General features: G+C 56.9%; 5 protein-coding genes across 5 annotated transcripts; 2 read left to right on the top strand and 3 right to left on the bottom strand.

The window, feature by feature from the left end:
• Positions 1–174: 174 nt before the first annotated feature.
• F5144DRAFT_135992 (glycoside hydrolase) lies at positions 175–1978 on the bottom strand. The gene is made up of 2 exons (XM_066782337.1): positions 1660–1978; positions 175–1598 (listed from the first exon to the last, which is right to left on the bottom strand). Exons 1-2 carry the CDS (start codon positions 1739–1741, stop codon positions 304–306), a joined length of 1377 nt encoding a protein of 458 aa, XP_066647055.1. The 5' UTR covers positions 1742–1978; the 3' UTR covers positions 175–303.
• A 1005-nt stretch (positions 1979–2983) lies between these two features.
• F5144DRAFT_135940 (nucleosome assembly protein) lies at positions 2984–4378 on the bottom strand. Its single transcript, XM_066782336.1, has 3 exons — positions 4193–4378; positions 3353–4135; positions 2984–3299 (listed from the first exon to the last, which is right to left on the bottom strand). The coding sequence occupies exons 1-3, from the start codon at positions 4278–4280 to the stop codon at positions 3154–3156; spliced, it is 1017 nt and encodes a 338-aa protein (XP_066647054.1). The 5' UTR covers positions 4281–4378; the 3' UTR covers positions 2984–3153.
• Positions 4379–5222: 844 nt separating this feature from the next.
• On the top strand, positions 5223–7793 carry F5144DRAFT_135833 (asparaginase-domain-containing protein). Its single transcript, XM_066782334.1, has 3 exons — positions 5223–5861; positions 5929–6966; positions 7105–7793. The coding sequence occupies exons 1-3, from the start codon at positions 5672–5674 to the stop codon at positions 7635–7637; spliced, it is 1761 nt and encodes a 586-aa protein (XP_066647053.1). The 5' UTR covers positions 5223–5671; the 3' UTR covers positions 7638–7793.
• Positions 7794–10042: 2249 nt separating this feature from the next.
• Positions 10043–12372, top strand: F5144DRAFT_135843 (BCS1 N terminal-domain-containing protein). Its single transcript, XM_066782335.1, has one exon. It carries the CDS (start codon positions 10087–10089, stop codon positions 12190–12192), a length of 2106 nt encoding a protein of 701 aa, XP_066647052.1. The 5' UTR covers positions 10043–10086; the 3' UTR covers positions 12193–12372.
• On the bottom strand, positions 12216–15437 carry F5144DRAFT_528004 (RNA polymerase III transcription factor IIIC subunit-domain-containing protein). The gene is made up of 3 exons (XM_066786870.1): positions 14975–15437; positions 14577–14919; positions 12216–14517 (listed from the first exon to the last, which is right to left on the bottom strand). The coding sequence occupies exons 1-3, from the start codon at positions 15122–15124 to the stop codon at positions 12656–12658; spliced, it is 2355 nt and encodes a 784-aa protein (XP_066647051.1). The 5' UTR covers positions 15125–15437; the 3' UTR covers positions 12216–12655.
• Between the last annotated feature and the right edge of the window lie 103 nt (positions 15438–15540).

The raw sequence follows: 15540 nt of genomic DNA, 5'->3' as shown, positions 1-15540 counted from the left end.
ACTGTAGTGCTTGAGGAACAGGAAGTCGGGTTTTAACCAAATCATAGGGCAGAGAATATGCCTTATTTATTCTCAATTGTTAGCAGCATGGTGTCTTCCATGTGCTCTTAATCGTTTTTGTTTTGTCCATATCTCGTCATCACTTATTCCAAATCCAAACCAGCTCTCAAAGCCGCAGATGTGATGGATCCAGCATCCAAACCACAAATACCCAAACGCCAAATAATGCCAAATCCCAAAACGCCTCGGTCATGACCCCATACCACACCAATCCCTTCCTCTCCAAAAAACCAGCCACCCGGGCTATATCATCACGAACGCAGACCCCGCCACCACCCCCAACGCCAACGCGGACGTCACAAACCCCGCCGCGACCCGATCCCCCAACGTGATCTCCTTATACCCCAGCGGCTCCTCATGCTCCATGGCATTCGGATTCCCCTTCGACGTCCCGCCCGTATCCGCCGTGACCGGCGCCGCCACCCTCCCCACCAACGTATACATAACCGCCGACAGCGCATTCATCTGCTCGCCCACACCCACGGACCCATCAAACCGACCCGGCGTCGTCCAGCTAAACCCGCAGGCGGTGCCGGAGTGGCCCTTGAAGGCCGGAGCGGGCGTGTCGCCGACGCAGACGGCGGCGGCGGCGCGGGCGTCGTTCTCGAGCAGCGGGTGGATGGCGTCGAAGGTGTAGGGGGCCATCTGCGTGGTGCCGGCCAGCCACCGCGTCAGGTAGCCCTTGAAGCTGCGCTGGTCGTTGTTGCAGAACCCGCTCGGCTCGCACAGCTGCTCGAACACGACGCCCTGTTCATTGAAGAAGCTGGCCCGCGTGGATTGGAGCAGCCCGTCTACGCGGGTCTGCCAGATCGAGGAGGCGTTGGTGTGGTTGTACATGACGGCTGCGCCGTGCAGGAAGATGCCTGCGTTGTAGGTCCACCGGTTCGGGTCCATGCTCTCGCAGGTTTTTGTGTCGATGTCGACGTGCACGCCGTCACGCACTATGTGGTCTTCTGTGATCAGTCCGACTTTTTCCTGCCATGCGAAGATTTTGTCGGCCCATTCCGCGTACGTCTCGTTGCCTGTGTAGCGTGCTAGTCGCGCCGCGATGTTGAAGAAGCAGCCGTTGGAGATGGAGTTCTTGTAGTTGAAGCCGTTGTTGAAGGTGAAGATCTGCCACCGGAGCCCGCCGCCGCAGGCTTCCTCGTCCCAGCGGGATGCGAACTGGTTGAAGAGAGACTGCGCGAGCGCGAGCCACTGCGGTTGATCCGGTGGCGGGTCGGGGAGCTTGTTCTCGGCCGCTGACATGGCCGCCATCCCCCAGAATCCCTGGTCGTCGTTGCCGAGTGTGCGTGTTTGGTTTCGGGGCTTGAAGTCGCCGTTCTCGGTCCCTTGGTGCAGAAGGGCTTGGGCAGTGATGGCGTTGTACGAGTCGTCTCCGGTTAATGCCCAGTAGTCGATCAGGGTCCCGAACATGGCGCCGGCCTCCCACCAGAAATACGGATCGGGAAGGTTGCCTGGTGTATCGCCTGTGTTATTTCCGGTGTAGTACTTGACTAACCCGAATGCTATTGTGCTAGCGGCGGCTTTGACGGAGGCTAAACATCATGTTAGCTTCTGCGGTTGTTGAAGTTCCCGACAAGGCTGCTACTGCCTTACCTTCATCTTCAAGGACCAACTCTATCGCTTTCCCATATCCCACCAACAGGCCAAAAGAGGCCACAAGCCCGGAAATCCTCATGATTCTAGTGTATCCGTATTTACAACGAGTGAGGGAAAACGATGTCCAGCCTAGAGCGTATGGGAGCTAGGCTTGCTCATGGAGCTAACGAAGAATGGCTGACGTCTAACAATAAGACGAGGGTGGGCGATCGGCTCCAACAATGAGCAATTCCAACAATAAGAGACCGTATTCAAACGAAGCCACAATTCCGAGTGGTATCGTCAGATTGTTTGTAATGAAAGAAAGGGCACAGCCTCGATAAAAACAGCGGCCAAAGCGCGTTACGAATTGAAGGGAAAGGAAAGGAAAATGAAAAGAAAAGAAAGTCTAGCAACTGGTTGCCATAGACTGTGGTCCAACAAAAGGATCCAAAAGAAAGGTAAGGTTGAAGTGGAAACAGGAAAGAAGGTGAGAGGAAGAAGATCTGGACCAAGTGACATGGGAAACTTTCCCTAGTCCAGGGAGGGACGCGCACGTCCAAGGAAACGTCCCATCACAGCCCCAAGCCAAGGGCTACCTTGAATCTCCCTGGTGTCTTGGTTCCCGGAACTTCCTGGTACCGTAGTGTGGGCGCTCCGGGAGACAAGAGAGGCTGAAACACTTGCAGTTCGAGATGGAGGTGGAACCCCTGACCACACGAATCACTGCCGACGGGCGGCAGGACGGGTATCATGTTTCTACTGGCTGATGATCTGAGCATTCTGGAAAAATACTGAAGAAACTTCAGATATACGGGACTTGAATAAGGGCCTCCCCTGCATTAAAGCGAAGATCTCTGCTATTCTTGTTGCTGTGGTACGTGTCGTGAGCCAAGCCGGTGGTGGTGTTGATGGAGAGGGAAGTCTGAGACATCCCCCACCCCTAGGGTACCCCTGAACTGCCGTTGGCGCCAAGAGATCTGGACCACTGAGTTCACCAATGTTTGGAAAGGAAATGTAGGAAATAGCAAGAAATCGGGTACGAAGGAAGTAACAAGAAATAAAGAGGAGGGGAGAAAATAAAACCATCAAAAAAATGAAGAGAAATAAAGAACGAAGCATAAAAACGAGTGAGAACTCCCGAGAAAAAAGACAATAAGCTACTGACAACGCAACCTATTCTTAAGCGCCCTTGGCCATCTAGCTGGGCGGCTCGCTTCACCTAACGAGCCATGACACATAGTTTGTTGACAACCTGGATTGAATAGCTCCCTAAACACGTTGGGAACATCACCTCGAGACTTGGCTGGCGCTTCATACCAGGAGGCATGGGCCAAGCGAACAAAACTTGACTTTCGAAAGTCCGAGCTAGTTTTCATTCTAAGAGCTCTTGCCTATGCGGCAAAACAAGCCATTTTTGTCTATCCATCATTCATAACAAATTCCTGTCCAAATCATGAGAGTTTAGGGGGTATCGCAGACCTGATCGTGAAGAGACCTAGCAGTTCCAGCTTAGTGCTTGCAGCCGTGGGCGCAGGCGCCCTTGTGCTTCTTCTGCGGCCTGTCGGCGCCCTTCTCCTCCTCGTCATCCTCGTCCTCATCCTCATCGTCCGTCTCGAAGTCGAGCTCGCTCAAACCGTCCTGCTCCTGGGCTTGGACTGCCACAGGTTAGTGAGCCATTCGGTAGAGGGGCCAATGGTGGCAAACTCACTAAAGTACTTGAGCGCGCCGGGCCACAGGTCGTCGGCAATGGCCATGGCAACCGCATCACCCATGGGGAAGATGTCCAGGTCATCCTCGTCATCCTCATCATCCTCATCATCATCGGTCATCTCCTCATCCTCGTCCTTCTTGGGCACCTCCTCACCAGCCTTCCTCTTCCTCCGCTCCTCCTTCTCCTCCTCGATCGCCTCCTTGCTCTCCTCAGCAGAGACGTACTCGCCAATGTAGCCGAACCACGCGAAGAAGCTGACGCCGCCCATGCCGGTCTTGTCAATCTTCTCCTTGAGGGCCTTCTGCTTCTCGGTCAGGACGACCTTCTCGGGCTTGCCGGCCTTCTTCTCCTGCTTGGGCTTGGCCAGCTGCTCGTCATAGACGGCCTTGACCAGGCCGAGGAGGCCGTCGGTCAGGTCCTTGCCCTTCTTCCACTTGATCTCGACGGGCTCGCTGACGAGGCCGACGAAGCCGTCCTTGCTCTGGCGCCACCAGAACTTCTTCTCCAGCACGGCGTCCTCGAAGTGCTCGTTCTCGGCGAACTCGAAGCGGATGGCGACGCTGCGCGGGTCGCCCTTCTTCTCGTCGGCGTCGAGCTCGAACCGGCTCACCGAGAGGTTCTTAAGCGAGGTCAGGAGGATGGCCGAGTCCGACGGCTGGATGTACTCGTCGATGTCCATGGGCGCCTGCTCGAGGACGAGCGCCCAGAAGTTGGGGATCTTGGCGAGCAGCTCGGCGCGGCGCACATAGAGCGGCTTGGAGAGGGTGTACTGCTGGCGGACTTGGGAGATGGCGTTAATACTCTGTCGTTAAGGTTGCGAAATGATCATTAACTCACTGATCTCGGTCTCGACGTCATCAAACTCTTGCTCGAGGTCCGAAAGCTCCTCGTAGCTAACGGGGGTTTCTTCGATAGTGGCGGCCATTTTTGCTGCTGTTTTTGGCTGCTAAGGGACTATCTTGGGTGGAAGGGGGATGAAAAGAGCTCTGGGACCACAATGATGGCGACAGCTGAGTGAAATAAGGTGGGATGGCAGAAAAATTCTTCTAGTTGCCCACTGTTTGTAGCGACTAACACGGCGCAGGTCCCGCCCTGTTGCGAAATTGTGCAGGCCTTGGCATTCACAAATTGTTCAGTCGGCGGGGTTGGATGAGCAGCGGGGCCCTGCCAAGACGTGGGGTCCAGGGCCGTTTGCATTTTCTGGGCCATGACCTAACGGCACCTGAGGTTTGCCGAATTCCGGGCCGAGAACACCCCGGCCTGAATTGATCTAGAACCATTGAATCACGGCCTCCCTTTCCAATGTCAGGTCTGTTGTGTACCAGTAGAAACTGCCCGATTTGGATCAATTTTAGCTCCTCAACGGTTCTCTTGGCGGCGGTGTAGTATTCAGGTACCCCAGGATCCAGGTGGATAAAAACCAACTGCTACAACTCATTTTCACTACCTAGGTATTACTTATTCGTACAACACAAAACAACTGCCGGGCGCCAGAACCTTTCCGGCGAAGGTGAGGAAGCTACGCAATTATCGTTCAACTCCTTCATCGTGACCTTGACCATTCGCCTCCTTGGTCCCATCTTGTCGAAACTCTCCGACCAAGCCTCCTATATCCCAATCCGTGACCGACTGTACAATATCCGCCAGCGCAATACTTGCAAGGCCCGTCCGTTATCGGGTTTCCGAGACAAGTCCGTCCACGAGGAATCCCCGGCAACCCTGACCGGTCTTCACCGAGTCCACCACCGCCAAACTGCCGCCCATGCCTTATCTCCTTCCACAACGATGCATCGGTGCATTACCCATCCATGACGAAGAGGCCCGAAATCGGTGCTGATGCCCTTACAGGGAATTTTCACCGCGGCTGCCAACGGCTCCTAAATCCTGGTCATGTCGGGTCGATCCGCAATTGACTTTCTGTTAGCTAAAAGATCTGGAATCCGGTGGGCGCGTGACTACCGCCTCTCCAGTAGTTTATTTTCGTCCCGTCATCGGTCTGCAAGGGGTTTGCCATGTTGGATTTGTTTATCTTTTCATCTTTGAAAACCTTAAAAGTTGGAATTCCACGCGATCAGAATTTCGAGTCAAGGAACCCCTGGACATAATTCGGATCGAACACCACGGTCACTGTGTGGAAGTTGACAAAGGACCTATGATCTTGTGACCTGCCTACCTGAACACTTTTCAACTATCTCTCAGATAAAACAGGCAGAGAAGTTCTAGCCTAGACAGTCGACAAATCCACGCTCGCTTCCAACAATTCCACATCACAGAAACACTCAACTTTCTACCAAAACCCGCCATCCTCCACCCAATATGGGTGGAACGCTGCTCATGGAGGGGACAAACCCCGATTCTCGCTACCCAGAGTCCCGGGTGCTCATCATCATGACCGGCGGGACAATCTGCATGCAGCCTTCAGCGGACGGTCTGGTTCCCATGACCGGCTTCCTCGAGAATGCCATGGCACCTCGGCCGTCGTTCAACGACAATTCTTCACCTTCAGGTAAGTTCAAAAGGTCACTCAGAGATGCCGCCGTGATATGGCATACGTTTCGACTGACAACATCTAGTCAAGATCCACGCCTACAAGAACGGCGTCAAGCTGACCCTCGACAGCCTGCGCACCCCCCCGAGCGCCTACTCGCGGCACATCCGCTACGGCATCCTCGAGTTCCAGCCGCTGCTCGACTCGAGCTCCATCTCGTCCACGGGCTGGACCGAGATCGCCATGACCATCAAGGAGAACTACCACATCTTCGACGGCTTCGTCGTGCTGCACGGCACCGACTCGCTCGCCTACACGGCGTCGGCCCTCTCCTTCATGATGGCCGACCTCGGCAAGCCCGTGATCCTGACGGGCTCGCAGGCGTCCATCTTTGCCCTGCAGTCCGACGCCGTCGACAACCTGCTGGGCTCGCTCATCATCGCGGGCACCTTCGTCATCCCCGAGGTCTGCCTGTTTTTTCACCACACGCTCTTCCGCGGCAACCGCACGACCAAGGTGTCGGCGTCGTCGTTCGAGGCCTTCGACAGCCCCAACTGCTCGCCGCTGGCCAAGGTGACGTCGCTGGGGGTGGACGTCAACTGGGCGCTGGTGCGGCGGCCGACGAGCATCGCCAGCTTCCGCGTGACCAAGTACCTGGACACGGCGCACGTGGCCTGCCTGCGCATCTTCCCCGGCATCAAGCCCGAGATGGTGGACTCCGTGCTTAGGGCGCCGAACCTCCGCGGGCTGATCCTCGAGACGTTCGGCATGGGCAACGCCCCCGGCGGCGTGGACGGGAGCCTTACCAAGGTGATCCGTGATGCCGTCGAGCGCGGCATCGTCATCGTCAACGTCAGCCAGTGCACCAACGGGTTTGTATCCCCGCTCTACGCCCCCGCCACCGCGCTCGGTCGCGCCGGCGTTGTCTTCGGTCACGACCTGACCACCGAGGCGGCGCTAACCAAGCTTTCTTACCTGCTCGCTCTGCCCGAATGGGAATACAGCGAGGTGACGGCCAAGATGGCGCACTCGATGCGCGGGGAGATGACCGAGATGGCGCTGACGTCCTTCTCGCACCCCGCGGGGAGCATCGATTCTGTCGTGGACAGACTCACCTCGGCCGGTACGGCCCCTTCTCTTCTATGTCCCACCTGTTTTCTCCCCCCTCCACCCCTGCTGTAACAAACTCATCAGCCACCAACCCATTAACCACGCCAACCAATAACCCCAAACTAATCTCATACCCTCCTCCCCATTTCAGAAACCGCATTCACCGCCCTCGGCTACGCCATCCGCAACGGCGAGCTCCGCACCGTGCACACCATCATCGAAGGCGACGAGTTCCACCACCAACTCGTCAAACGCGCCGACTACGCGGGCAACACGGCGCTGCACCTGGCCGCCGTCGGCCCGGAGCCGCTCGTGCTGCGCGACCTGCTCACGCGCGGCGCCAGCGTCCACGCCCGCAACCGCGCCGGCAACACCCCGCTGTACCTCGCCGAGAAGATGGGGAACGCCGAGTGCGTGCGGCTGCTGAAGGAGGCTGGTGCGCATCTGTGGTTGGATAATGAGTTGAAGGGGGAGGGGAGCAGGGTGCCGAGTCGGGGGGCGAGTAGGGCCGTTTCTCCTGACCGTGCTTCTTCTGGGGAGGGGCGGCCTGGTGATGAAAGTAATGGGAAGGGCGAGGCTGCTGCTGCTGTTGCTGCTGTTGAGGCGGCGGGGGAGGAGGGGGTGGGGGCGGCGGAGGCTCCTCGGCCGTTGTTGACGGGGGATACGGGGAAGATCGTTGGTTGATTGATTTACGAGCGATCTATCTGGCTGCTGTTGCTGCTGGTGGTCAGGCAGTTGGCGGTGCTGTTGTTGTTGGGGGGGTTGGGCCACGATGGGTGCAGCCAGCAGCTGCGAGTAAGCTGCACTGCATACCTACCTTACCTGGGAGGTACCTTAGTTGGTTCAGATCGCGGCTTATCAATCTACAGGTAACATGGGTGGGAGGATCCGGCTCTGAGCCGACAAGGCCATGCTGTGAGCCGCGACACCATGAGGGAGTCTCCCAACGAGTGGGTGACAGCTCGCGGATAACCAATGGAAAGCCGACTATGCACACTAGTCAACGGTGCTGTGGCTATCGAGGCGGTGACTTGTGTTCCATACGTCCGGCGACTGTCTCTGAGTTGTCTGCCCGCCAAGAGGCTCAACGCGGTCGTGTTGGTAGTGCTCAGCTTGTGCTGTTGTGACGATCCCTGCTATGTCGAGAGGGAGTGTTACATTCTGTAGCAGGTCGGGTATTTCCCAATGTCGACATGTCGATAGTATTTTGGTGTTTCGTTCCATGCTCGGCTTGGTGGCCGCGACCCGTCTTAAAACATTCGGCATAATTATCGAGGCTGAATTTGGGGCCATCAGCGGCCGATAACTCGCTCGTCGTCTCGCTGTCTGCCTTGGGGGTGATTAATTCTTTCAGCTGTGTGGGTAAAGGACGATCAGTCGTCGTCATGCAGATAACTGTCAGTTTTGGGAAGCTGGGGAGGCACTGAAATGGATGGTCGATTGGGGGTCTGGGCTGGGTGCAGTCTTGCGTTTCAGAAAGGTCCAGGGACCTGGTCAGCCTGTAATGACTTGCATTTGGGGCGGTGGCAGATACAGTGGGGCTGAACCCTAGACACTTAGTTTCTAACAGACTTTTTTATACATATCACCTAGATCTGTTAGGACCCAAGTATTTACATCGATCTGCTCATCTACCCCAGACGCCAGGCCATTCACTGCAACCCAAAGCCGTCTTCAGCTCCGCCAACCGACCCCTCCAGCCCTCATCTCATCGCCTGCACATCGCCTGCACATCGCCTGGAGACCACTCCATGCCATGCCCTTTTTTGAGGCCAACCCCATCTCGAACCCGTGTCTCAAAAGAGGCGAGACACAGCCACATCTATGCTCTCAACAATCATTTCATTGGACAGCTGATTCCCGATTTCTTGCCTCTTGACTCGTCACCGGAACCGATGCCACTCATGCGTACCAGGGAGTCATTTAATCATATCCCAGTTCCATGAGCTTGGTTTGGGGCCAATCCGCTTCTTTGTCGACCCACGAGCGACTCTGTCTCGGTTGTTGTTGGCTTCTTGGCTTTCTCCCACTCGTTGCCAGTGGGTCGGTGTCCCCTTAGACAGCCTTGTTGGTCCCGGCAGTCTGGTGAGACATTCGAGAGGAACCTTGGACGAACAGTCTTCCAGCAACACGGGGACAACGTGGACGGACTTGGCAGGTATTGAAGCGGCCGAGGACGGACCGTTGATGCCTTAACCTCAGGCACTGTATTTTCGACGGGCTTGTATCGAAAATCAATCATTGGACGGTGAGGACTATGAGTTGGTGGCCCGACCGCCGTCCGTTCGACTAGGCCGCAGAGAGAAGCCCCTACCGAACCAACGGGCCCATGATTATGCGGCCACACGTACATAGCCAGGACCCGGCCCCGGAGACAGAGGAGGTCCTTGGTGCCTTGATACTCCCTTCTCGTCCGGGCCCGTCTCTCCGGCCTACGGCCCAACTGCTTAACATGGCCTGTATATGTGTCCCTCGGATCGCGCGTTCTGACACACACATCGCGTGTCATGATCTCATTGTTTGTTTGGGTGGAGCGCTGGTGACTCTTGATGACGACAACAGGGGAGGGAAGTCATCCCAAGCCCAACACGAGGTCGGATACTCCGTCCTCGCGCACCGTTTAGGCCAACTACTAAGGATATATGCAGACGGGAATTTCTGGCGTCTCTGATACTATCTGGTGCGCACAAAGGAGAAAATTAAGTCGCTGGAGGGTAGGACTGCCTGTGTACTCTTGACGCTGAGCTACCGTAACTCCCGGCGTGTACGACGGAAGCATGATCAAAGTGCCGGCCATCTATACCAGCTCTGCGGGTCTGCTTGTTCATCCCATCTTCTTTTTTTGCCACGAACAGGCTCCGCCGGGATCGAGATGGCCATCTCTCCAGCGGCCGCCAATAGAGGATGAGGCAGCCGTGTGTTTACACATTCACCACCCTTTGCGGACCCACCGCCGTCTGAAAGGTATAAGGTCATCCCCGCTCCTCCCAGATCGGTAATTCTTCCTCTTCTCAACACGGCATCGTGACTATTCGGGTCGGCGTAACATAGATTCAACCAAGTCTCATCGGTTGTCCTTTGCCCCCCCCCCCCCCCACTCCCCCCAAACACGCTCGCTGGCTCTGCAACCCCGATGGACTTCAGCAACCTTTTACGAGGGACTCTGCCTACCCTCGTAGCTAATGCCACCCATGGCGCCAATGGTTCTGCCGAGAGTGCCAGTGGTCTTCCGGATGGCCTCTTCGACACACTGTCACCCCTCCTCGGCTTCCAGTTCAACCCGCTGATGAAGCTGTTCATGATATTTTACAACCTCACGGGGAAGCATCTTGGCATCGACCCAACTTACATCCTGACCGTGGTTGGCCTGCTCTGGGCCGCCAACAAGGTCTGGATGCAGCTCTACATGGGCTTCTTCACATTTGCTCGTCAGTATTTCATGGCGGACATCGCGGTCAGCAACTCGGACGACATTTATTTCCACATGATGAAGTGGCTTGCCTCCCAGCCCAAGATGGTCGACTCTCGCTCCCTCACTGCCGAAACGGCATCCAAGGGCGCGTGGGAAGAAGAAGACGAGTCGGAACTCACGACCGGCTGGGTGTCGGCCGATGGCTCCGACGTTTTCCTCAACTTCTCGACCCAGGAAGCCAAGGCGCCCCCACGCTTCACGCCCGCCCTAGGCTTGCACAGCTTCTGGTGGAGGGGCCGGTATTTCAAGCTGAACAGGAAGCAGGAGTCCTTGTTCGACCCTTCAGCTGGGGCAACCGGCATGCCCCAGTTCAAGGACAAGGAGATTCTGGTGTTTTCGTGTTTCGGCCGGTCTCCCGAGCCCATCAAGCAACTCTTGCAGCACGCCAAGGAGCAGTACTACCTCGACCACCAAGCCAAAACCATTGTCAGACGCCCGGCCGCCCAAGGCATGCGCCGCTACGGCCATCGGCACTCGTGGCAGCAGGTCGCCAACCGCCCGGTCCGTCCCATGCAGACCGTGGTCCTCGACGACGAGCAAAAGATCCGCATTCTCTCTGACATGAACGAGTACCTCCATCCCGCCACCCCGCGGTGGTACGCCAACCGCGGTATCCCACTGCGCCGGGGCTACCTGTTCCATGGTCCGCCGGGGACGGGAAAGACGTCGTTGTCATTTGCCCTGGCTGGCGTCTTCGGTCTTGATATCTATGTCATCTCCCTTCTAGACCCTTCCCTGACGGAGGAAGACTTGCTAGGCCTCTTTACCTCCCTCCCCCGGCGTTGTGTGGTCCTGCTCGAGGATATCGACACGGCCGGGCTGAAACGCGCCGAAGATGAGCCCGAATCTGAATCTTCATCCTCGGACGATGGCAAGAACGAGGAGAAGCAGCAGCAGGAAGACAAGAAGTCCCTTAACAGGTCTAGAAACCACAAGGGCGGAAGAGACTGGAGAGTCTCGGACCTCGCCCGCGAACTCAGGCGAGCCGGGGGCCAAGGCGACTTGGGCGAGAAGAAGTCCATCTCATTATCCGGCCTGCTGAACGCAATCGACGGCGTCGCTTCACACGAAGGCCGCGTGCTCATCATGACAACCAACAAGCCGGAGGCCCTCGACGAAGCCCTCATCCGACCAGGACGCGTCGACCTGCAAGTCTCCTTCACCAACGCCACGCAGCAGCAGGCCCGGGAGCTGTTCATGCGCATGTACGAGCCCGAGAACACCGACACCGCCATCCCGCCGTCCACCTTCTCGCTCTCCGACCACCTCTCCTCGCCGCTCCCACCCCTCACCCCCTTCTCCGAGCCCCCGCCCACGCCCCTCTCCCTCGCCTCCTCCAAAGACGGCAACATGACGGATGTCTCCGGCGCCACCGAAGTCGAAACCGACGACCACGACCAGGACATCTACAAAGACGACACCTCCACCCCCGCCAACCCCCTCTCCAACACCGACAGCACCACCACTCCAAAGAAACCCACAACGACCAAAAAATCCCCCCCAACCCCTCTCAACCTCAACCCCTACACCAAACCCCTCCCCGAACCCACCACCAGCACAATCCCACCCACCGAACTCCTACAAATCGCCTCACAGTTCGCCGCCAAGATCCCGCCGGGCCAGTTCTCGCCGGCCGAGCTGCAGGGGTTCCTGCTCAAGCGCAAGAAGACGCCGCGGCGGGCGCTGGAGGAGGTCGAGGTGTGGGTGGCGGGGATGGTGGCGCAGAAGGCGGGGCGGAGTCGGGTTTTGAGTTTGGCGGTGCAGTGAGTGAGTGGTGGGTGGGGTTGTTTTGTTTTTTTAATTGTTTTATTTGTGGAGGAGGGTGTGGTTGGGGGTGGAGTGGTGATGGGAGAGGTGTTGGGGGGGGTGGTTGTCATTTGTTATGGAGGGCAAGGAAGGGAAGAGGTGGTTCGTTGTGACGGGTATTGTGAACGGTTTAGATATCAGATGGCACATGGCTTGATTTCTTTTGTAAGGTACGGTGGATGGATAGCAAGACAGAGGTTGGCTGGATTCGGTACGGAAAGACGGGCGGTGTTGCCGGAGGGGCGTTGCAGGATACGGTCTGGGATAATAGGTATCGGAATCAAGAGGTTATATGTAATGAGAAGAATCATTTCCTACTGCTTCCTCTTAGTACTTCGCTAGGATAACAATTTCTTTTCGGGGCTATGAGGACTAACATCTTTAGGAGCACTTCTTAAGATGCCACAACCCAATCCTACTATGGCTACTCATAATACACACCGCCAAACTCGTTCTTGCTAGAACCCCCCTCATCTTCCCAAGTCTGGTGGAAGCCCTCACCCTCTTCATCATAGAACTCCTCCTCCTCATCACCATAGCCCGCCTCGCCGTCCTCGCCGCCACCATACTCGTCCTCATCCTCCTCCTCTTCCTCTTCGTCCTCCATATCCTCCTGGTCGTCTTCGTCCGAGTACCCACCCTCCTCGTACTGTTCCTGTTCCAGTTCCTCTTCCAGCGCCCGCTCCTGAAATGGCCGCTTCTTTCTAGGCGTTTCTTCTTCTTCATCACTCTCCTCCTCCTCTTCCTCACTCCCATCTTCTTCCTCGGTGCCTTCTTCATCCATGTCCTCCAGAATTTCTTGAAACATGCGTCCCTCTCCTCGCTCTTCGTCCCTCTCGTCTTCCTCTTCCTCCTCGTCCTCCCCTCTGGCGCTAACGCGTTTAGCCACATTCCCCACGCCGTCAGAGGTTTCAGCTTGGCGCAGCGCAGCGGCGCCTGGAGCCGGTCCCTCCACGGTATCTACAACAGCAGCCCCGTCAGCGGGCTCCTCGACGGCCTTCTTGTCCTGCACATTCTGCGTGAGCAGCTTGATCATCTTGATAGCCTCGCGCTCCTCGGCCTCCTTCAGCGGGATGCGCACGCGGTAATGCGTCCTGCGCCGCCGCGTGACGCCCTCGACGACCTCGCGCCCGGAGGACTTGATGCCGGGGCGCGGGCGATACTTGCCGCCGCGGAGCTGGTCGTACTCGGCCGCCGTCAGCTGCAGGTCCGGCAGGCTGATGCCAATGCTATTGCCCGGCCCGGCGCCGTCGCCGCCGTCGTGCGGCACGCCCCGGACGACCTCGAGCGCGGCGCCAAAGTCGTCGTCCGTCAGCGTGCGGTTGAACCGGATGGCGACCATCTTGCACTTCATGATTGCCTTGGCTACCGACCACAGCACGCGGTGGTAGAAGCCGCTGATCTCGACGTCGCACTCGGCGCGTTGCTCGGCGTCGGCAAACAGCCTTGACAGGAGTGGGTCGGTGATATCGCAGACCTGCCAGACCTTGCCGTCGGTGCTGAACGACTCCCCGTTAAAGACGTGCGTGTTAAGCATGGCCTCGTCGCCGACGCCGAGGTCCTGCCAGGCCTTACCAAAGTTGGATACGCCGAGCTCCTTGCGGCGCACGGCCTGCCACGAGCGGCCGACCGACCCGATGCGGGTCTTGTGCAGCTTGAAGATGAGGGTCTGGTAGATGCGGTACTGAGGATCTGCACGAGGGTCGAGGCCGTACCGGACGAGGGCGTCGCGCCACGGCCCGCCCTTGAACTGGTAGCCGGCGTACTGCAGGCAGTGGCGCACGAGGCCGCCGTTCTTGGGCAGCTCGGCAAACTTGGCCCCCAGTCGGTTCCACATGCTGCGGCGCGTCCAGATCGGGCGCTCGGCCATGGCCTGGCGCATCTCGGTGATGATGGCGGCCACCTGCGGGTCCGACATGTCGGGCTGGCGGCGGGGGGCGGTCGGGACGGGGTATTCGTCGTGTGCGATAAAATAGCCCGCGGCAGGCACGCGGGAAGTGATATTGACAACCCGCTCGTACTCTTGGTCCTCGGATAAGTTGCCAGAGGCGTCGGAGTGGTTGGGGCTGACCTCCTTGGTATGGGGGTTCTGGGCGTAGTTGTAGCCGAACGGGAGCGTGATGGGTGTGAAATAAGGAGGTGGGATAAGGTCGATGTTGGAACCCGATTCGATGCCTGGTTGAAGAGAGAATTCTTTTAACTTCGCAACGTCACCAGGGAGCACCTTGTCGACGAATTTATTCATGAAACTGGACTCTCCAAGAGCGAACTGGAAATCGGCGAGGCCTATCATGGTACTAGTTAGTCTAGGGCAACAAACATCTGGCACGAAAGGCGATGCTAACCTCTGTACCGGTGGGTGTTATTTATGACACCGACTGGTTCAACCACATACTTCCCGACATTGTCCTGGAGTTTGCGCCGGATAACTTGCGGTGTGTCGAGCCTATCCCTTGAGAGGACCTCAGGAGAGACGACTGAGCTCCCGCCATGAGCGGATTGTTCAACTTCCCCTTCCCAGGGGCCGTCGGTGCCCCGCTTGCGTTTCCTTCCAGTGCGCTTCGGGACCGTAACCTTCAAGACAACATTGTGTGTCAAGGCATTGTGCGATGTTAGTGGTCTCGCCGTTGGGTTGTCATAGCGAAGATATAGCGGAACCGAGATTTGGGGGCTGGCCGAATCGAGAATCTAATCGAGGTCAAACTCAATCTTGATCTTCATAAAGACGCAACGGCAAACATACGGCTTGGAATGCATTATTTTGACCAAATGTGTTGATTCCCTTGTCGAGGTTTTTGATGATCATCGGATGCTCGAGTGCGCCCAGCCGTCTCGAAGGGATGGTGTATGTCGGCGCAGTATCGCCATCCTCAAAATGAAGGGAAGACGCCATCGTGGTTGATGTGGTTGATGGGGGTCCAAATTCTAGCCTTTTATTTGTTGCCGGTTTGTATTGCGACTAAGTCAGGACTGAGATAAAAAGAAGATGTCGATGAGGGCAGTGTTTCGATGTAAAGGTTGAGTTCCACCAAAAGTTTCGAAACTTGCGGTTTTACCGATCAAAGAAACAAGTTGCATTTCTGCATGATGCAATTGGTTGTGCAGATAAATAATGCGGCAATAGTTGCATCATTTCATAGTTTTACACTTCAAGTCTGATAAAATGCATCTCCAAATCCAACTCGAGAAGAGTTCACACACCAATTGATGGCCCAATGCGAAGTGACTAAAGCAGGAACCCGGCCAAGCACCAGACATCGGCAGGAGGGCTGGTCTGTGCGCAATTCTGCGCCGCAGGCGGATGCAGGG

Source organism: Chaetomium tenue, assembly GCF_020726465.1.
Source record: "Chaetomium tenue strain MPI-SDFR-AT-0079 chromosome Unknown F5144scaffold_2, whole genome shotgun sequence".
In the NCBI taxonomy this organism is placed as follows: Eukaryota; Fungi; Ascomycota; class Sordariomycetes; order Sordariales; family Chaetomiaceae; genus Chaetomium; species Chaetomium tenue.
Note: the sequence above shows the minus strand (reverse complement) of the source record. Positions and strands in the feature narration are given on the sequence as shown.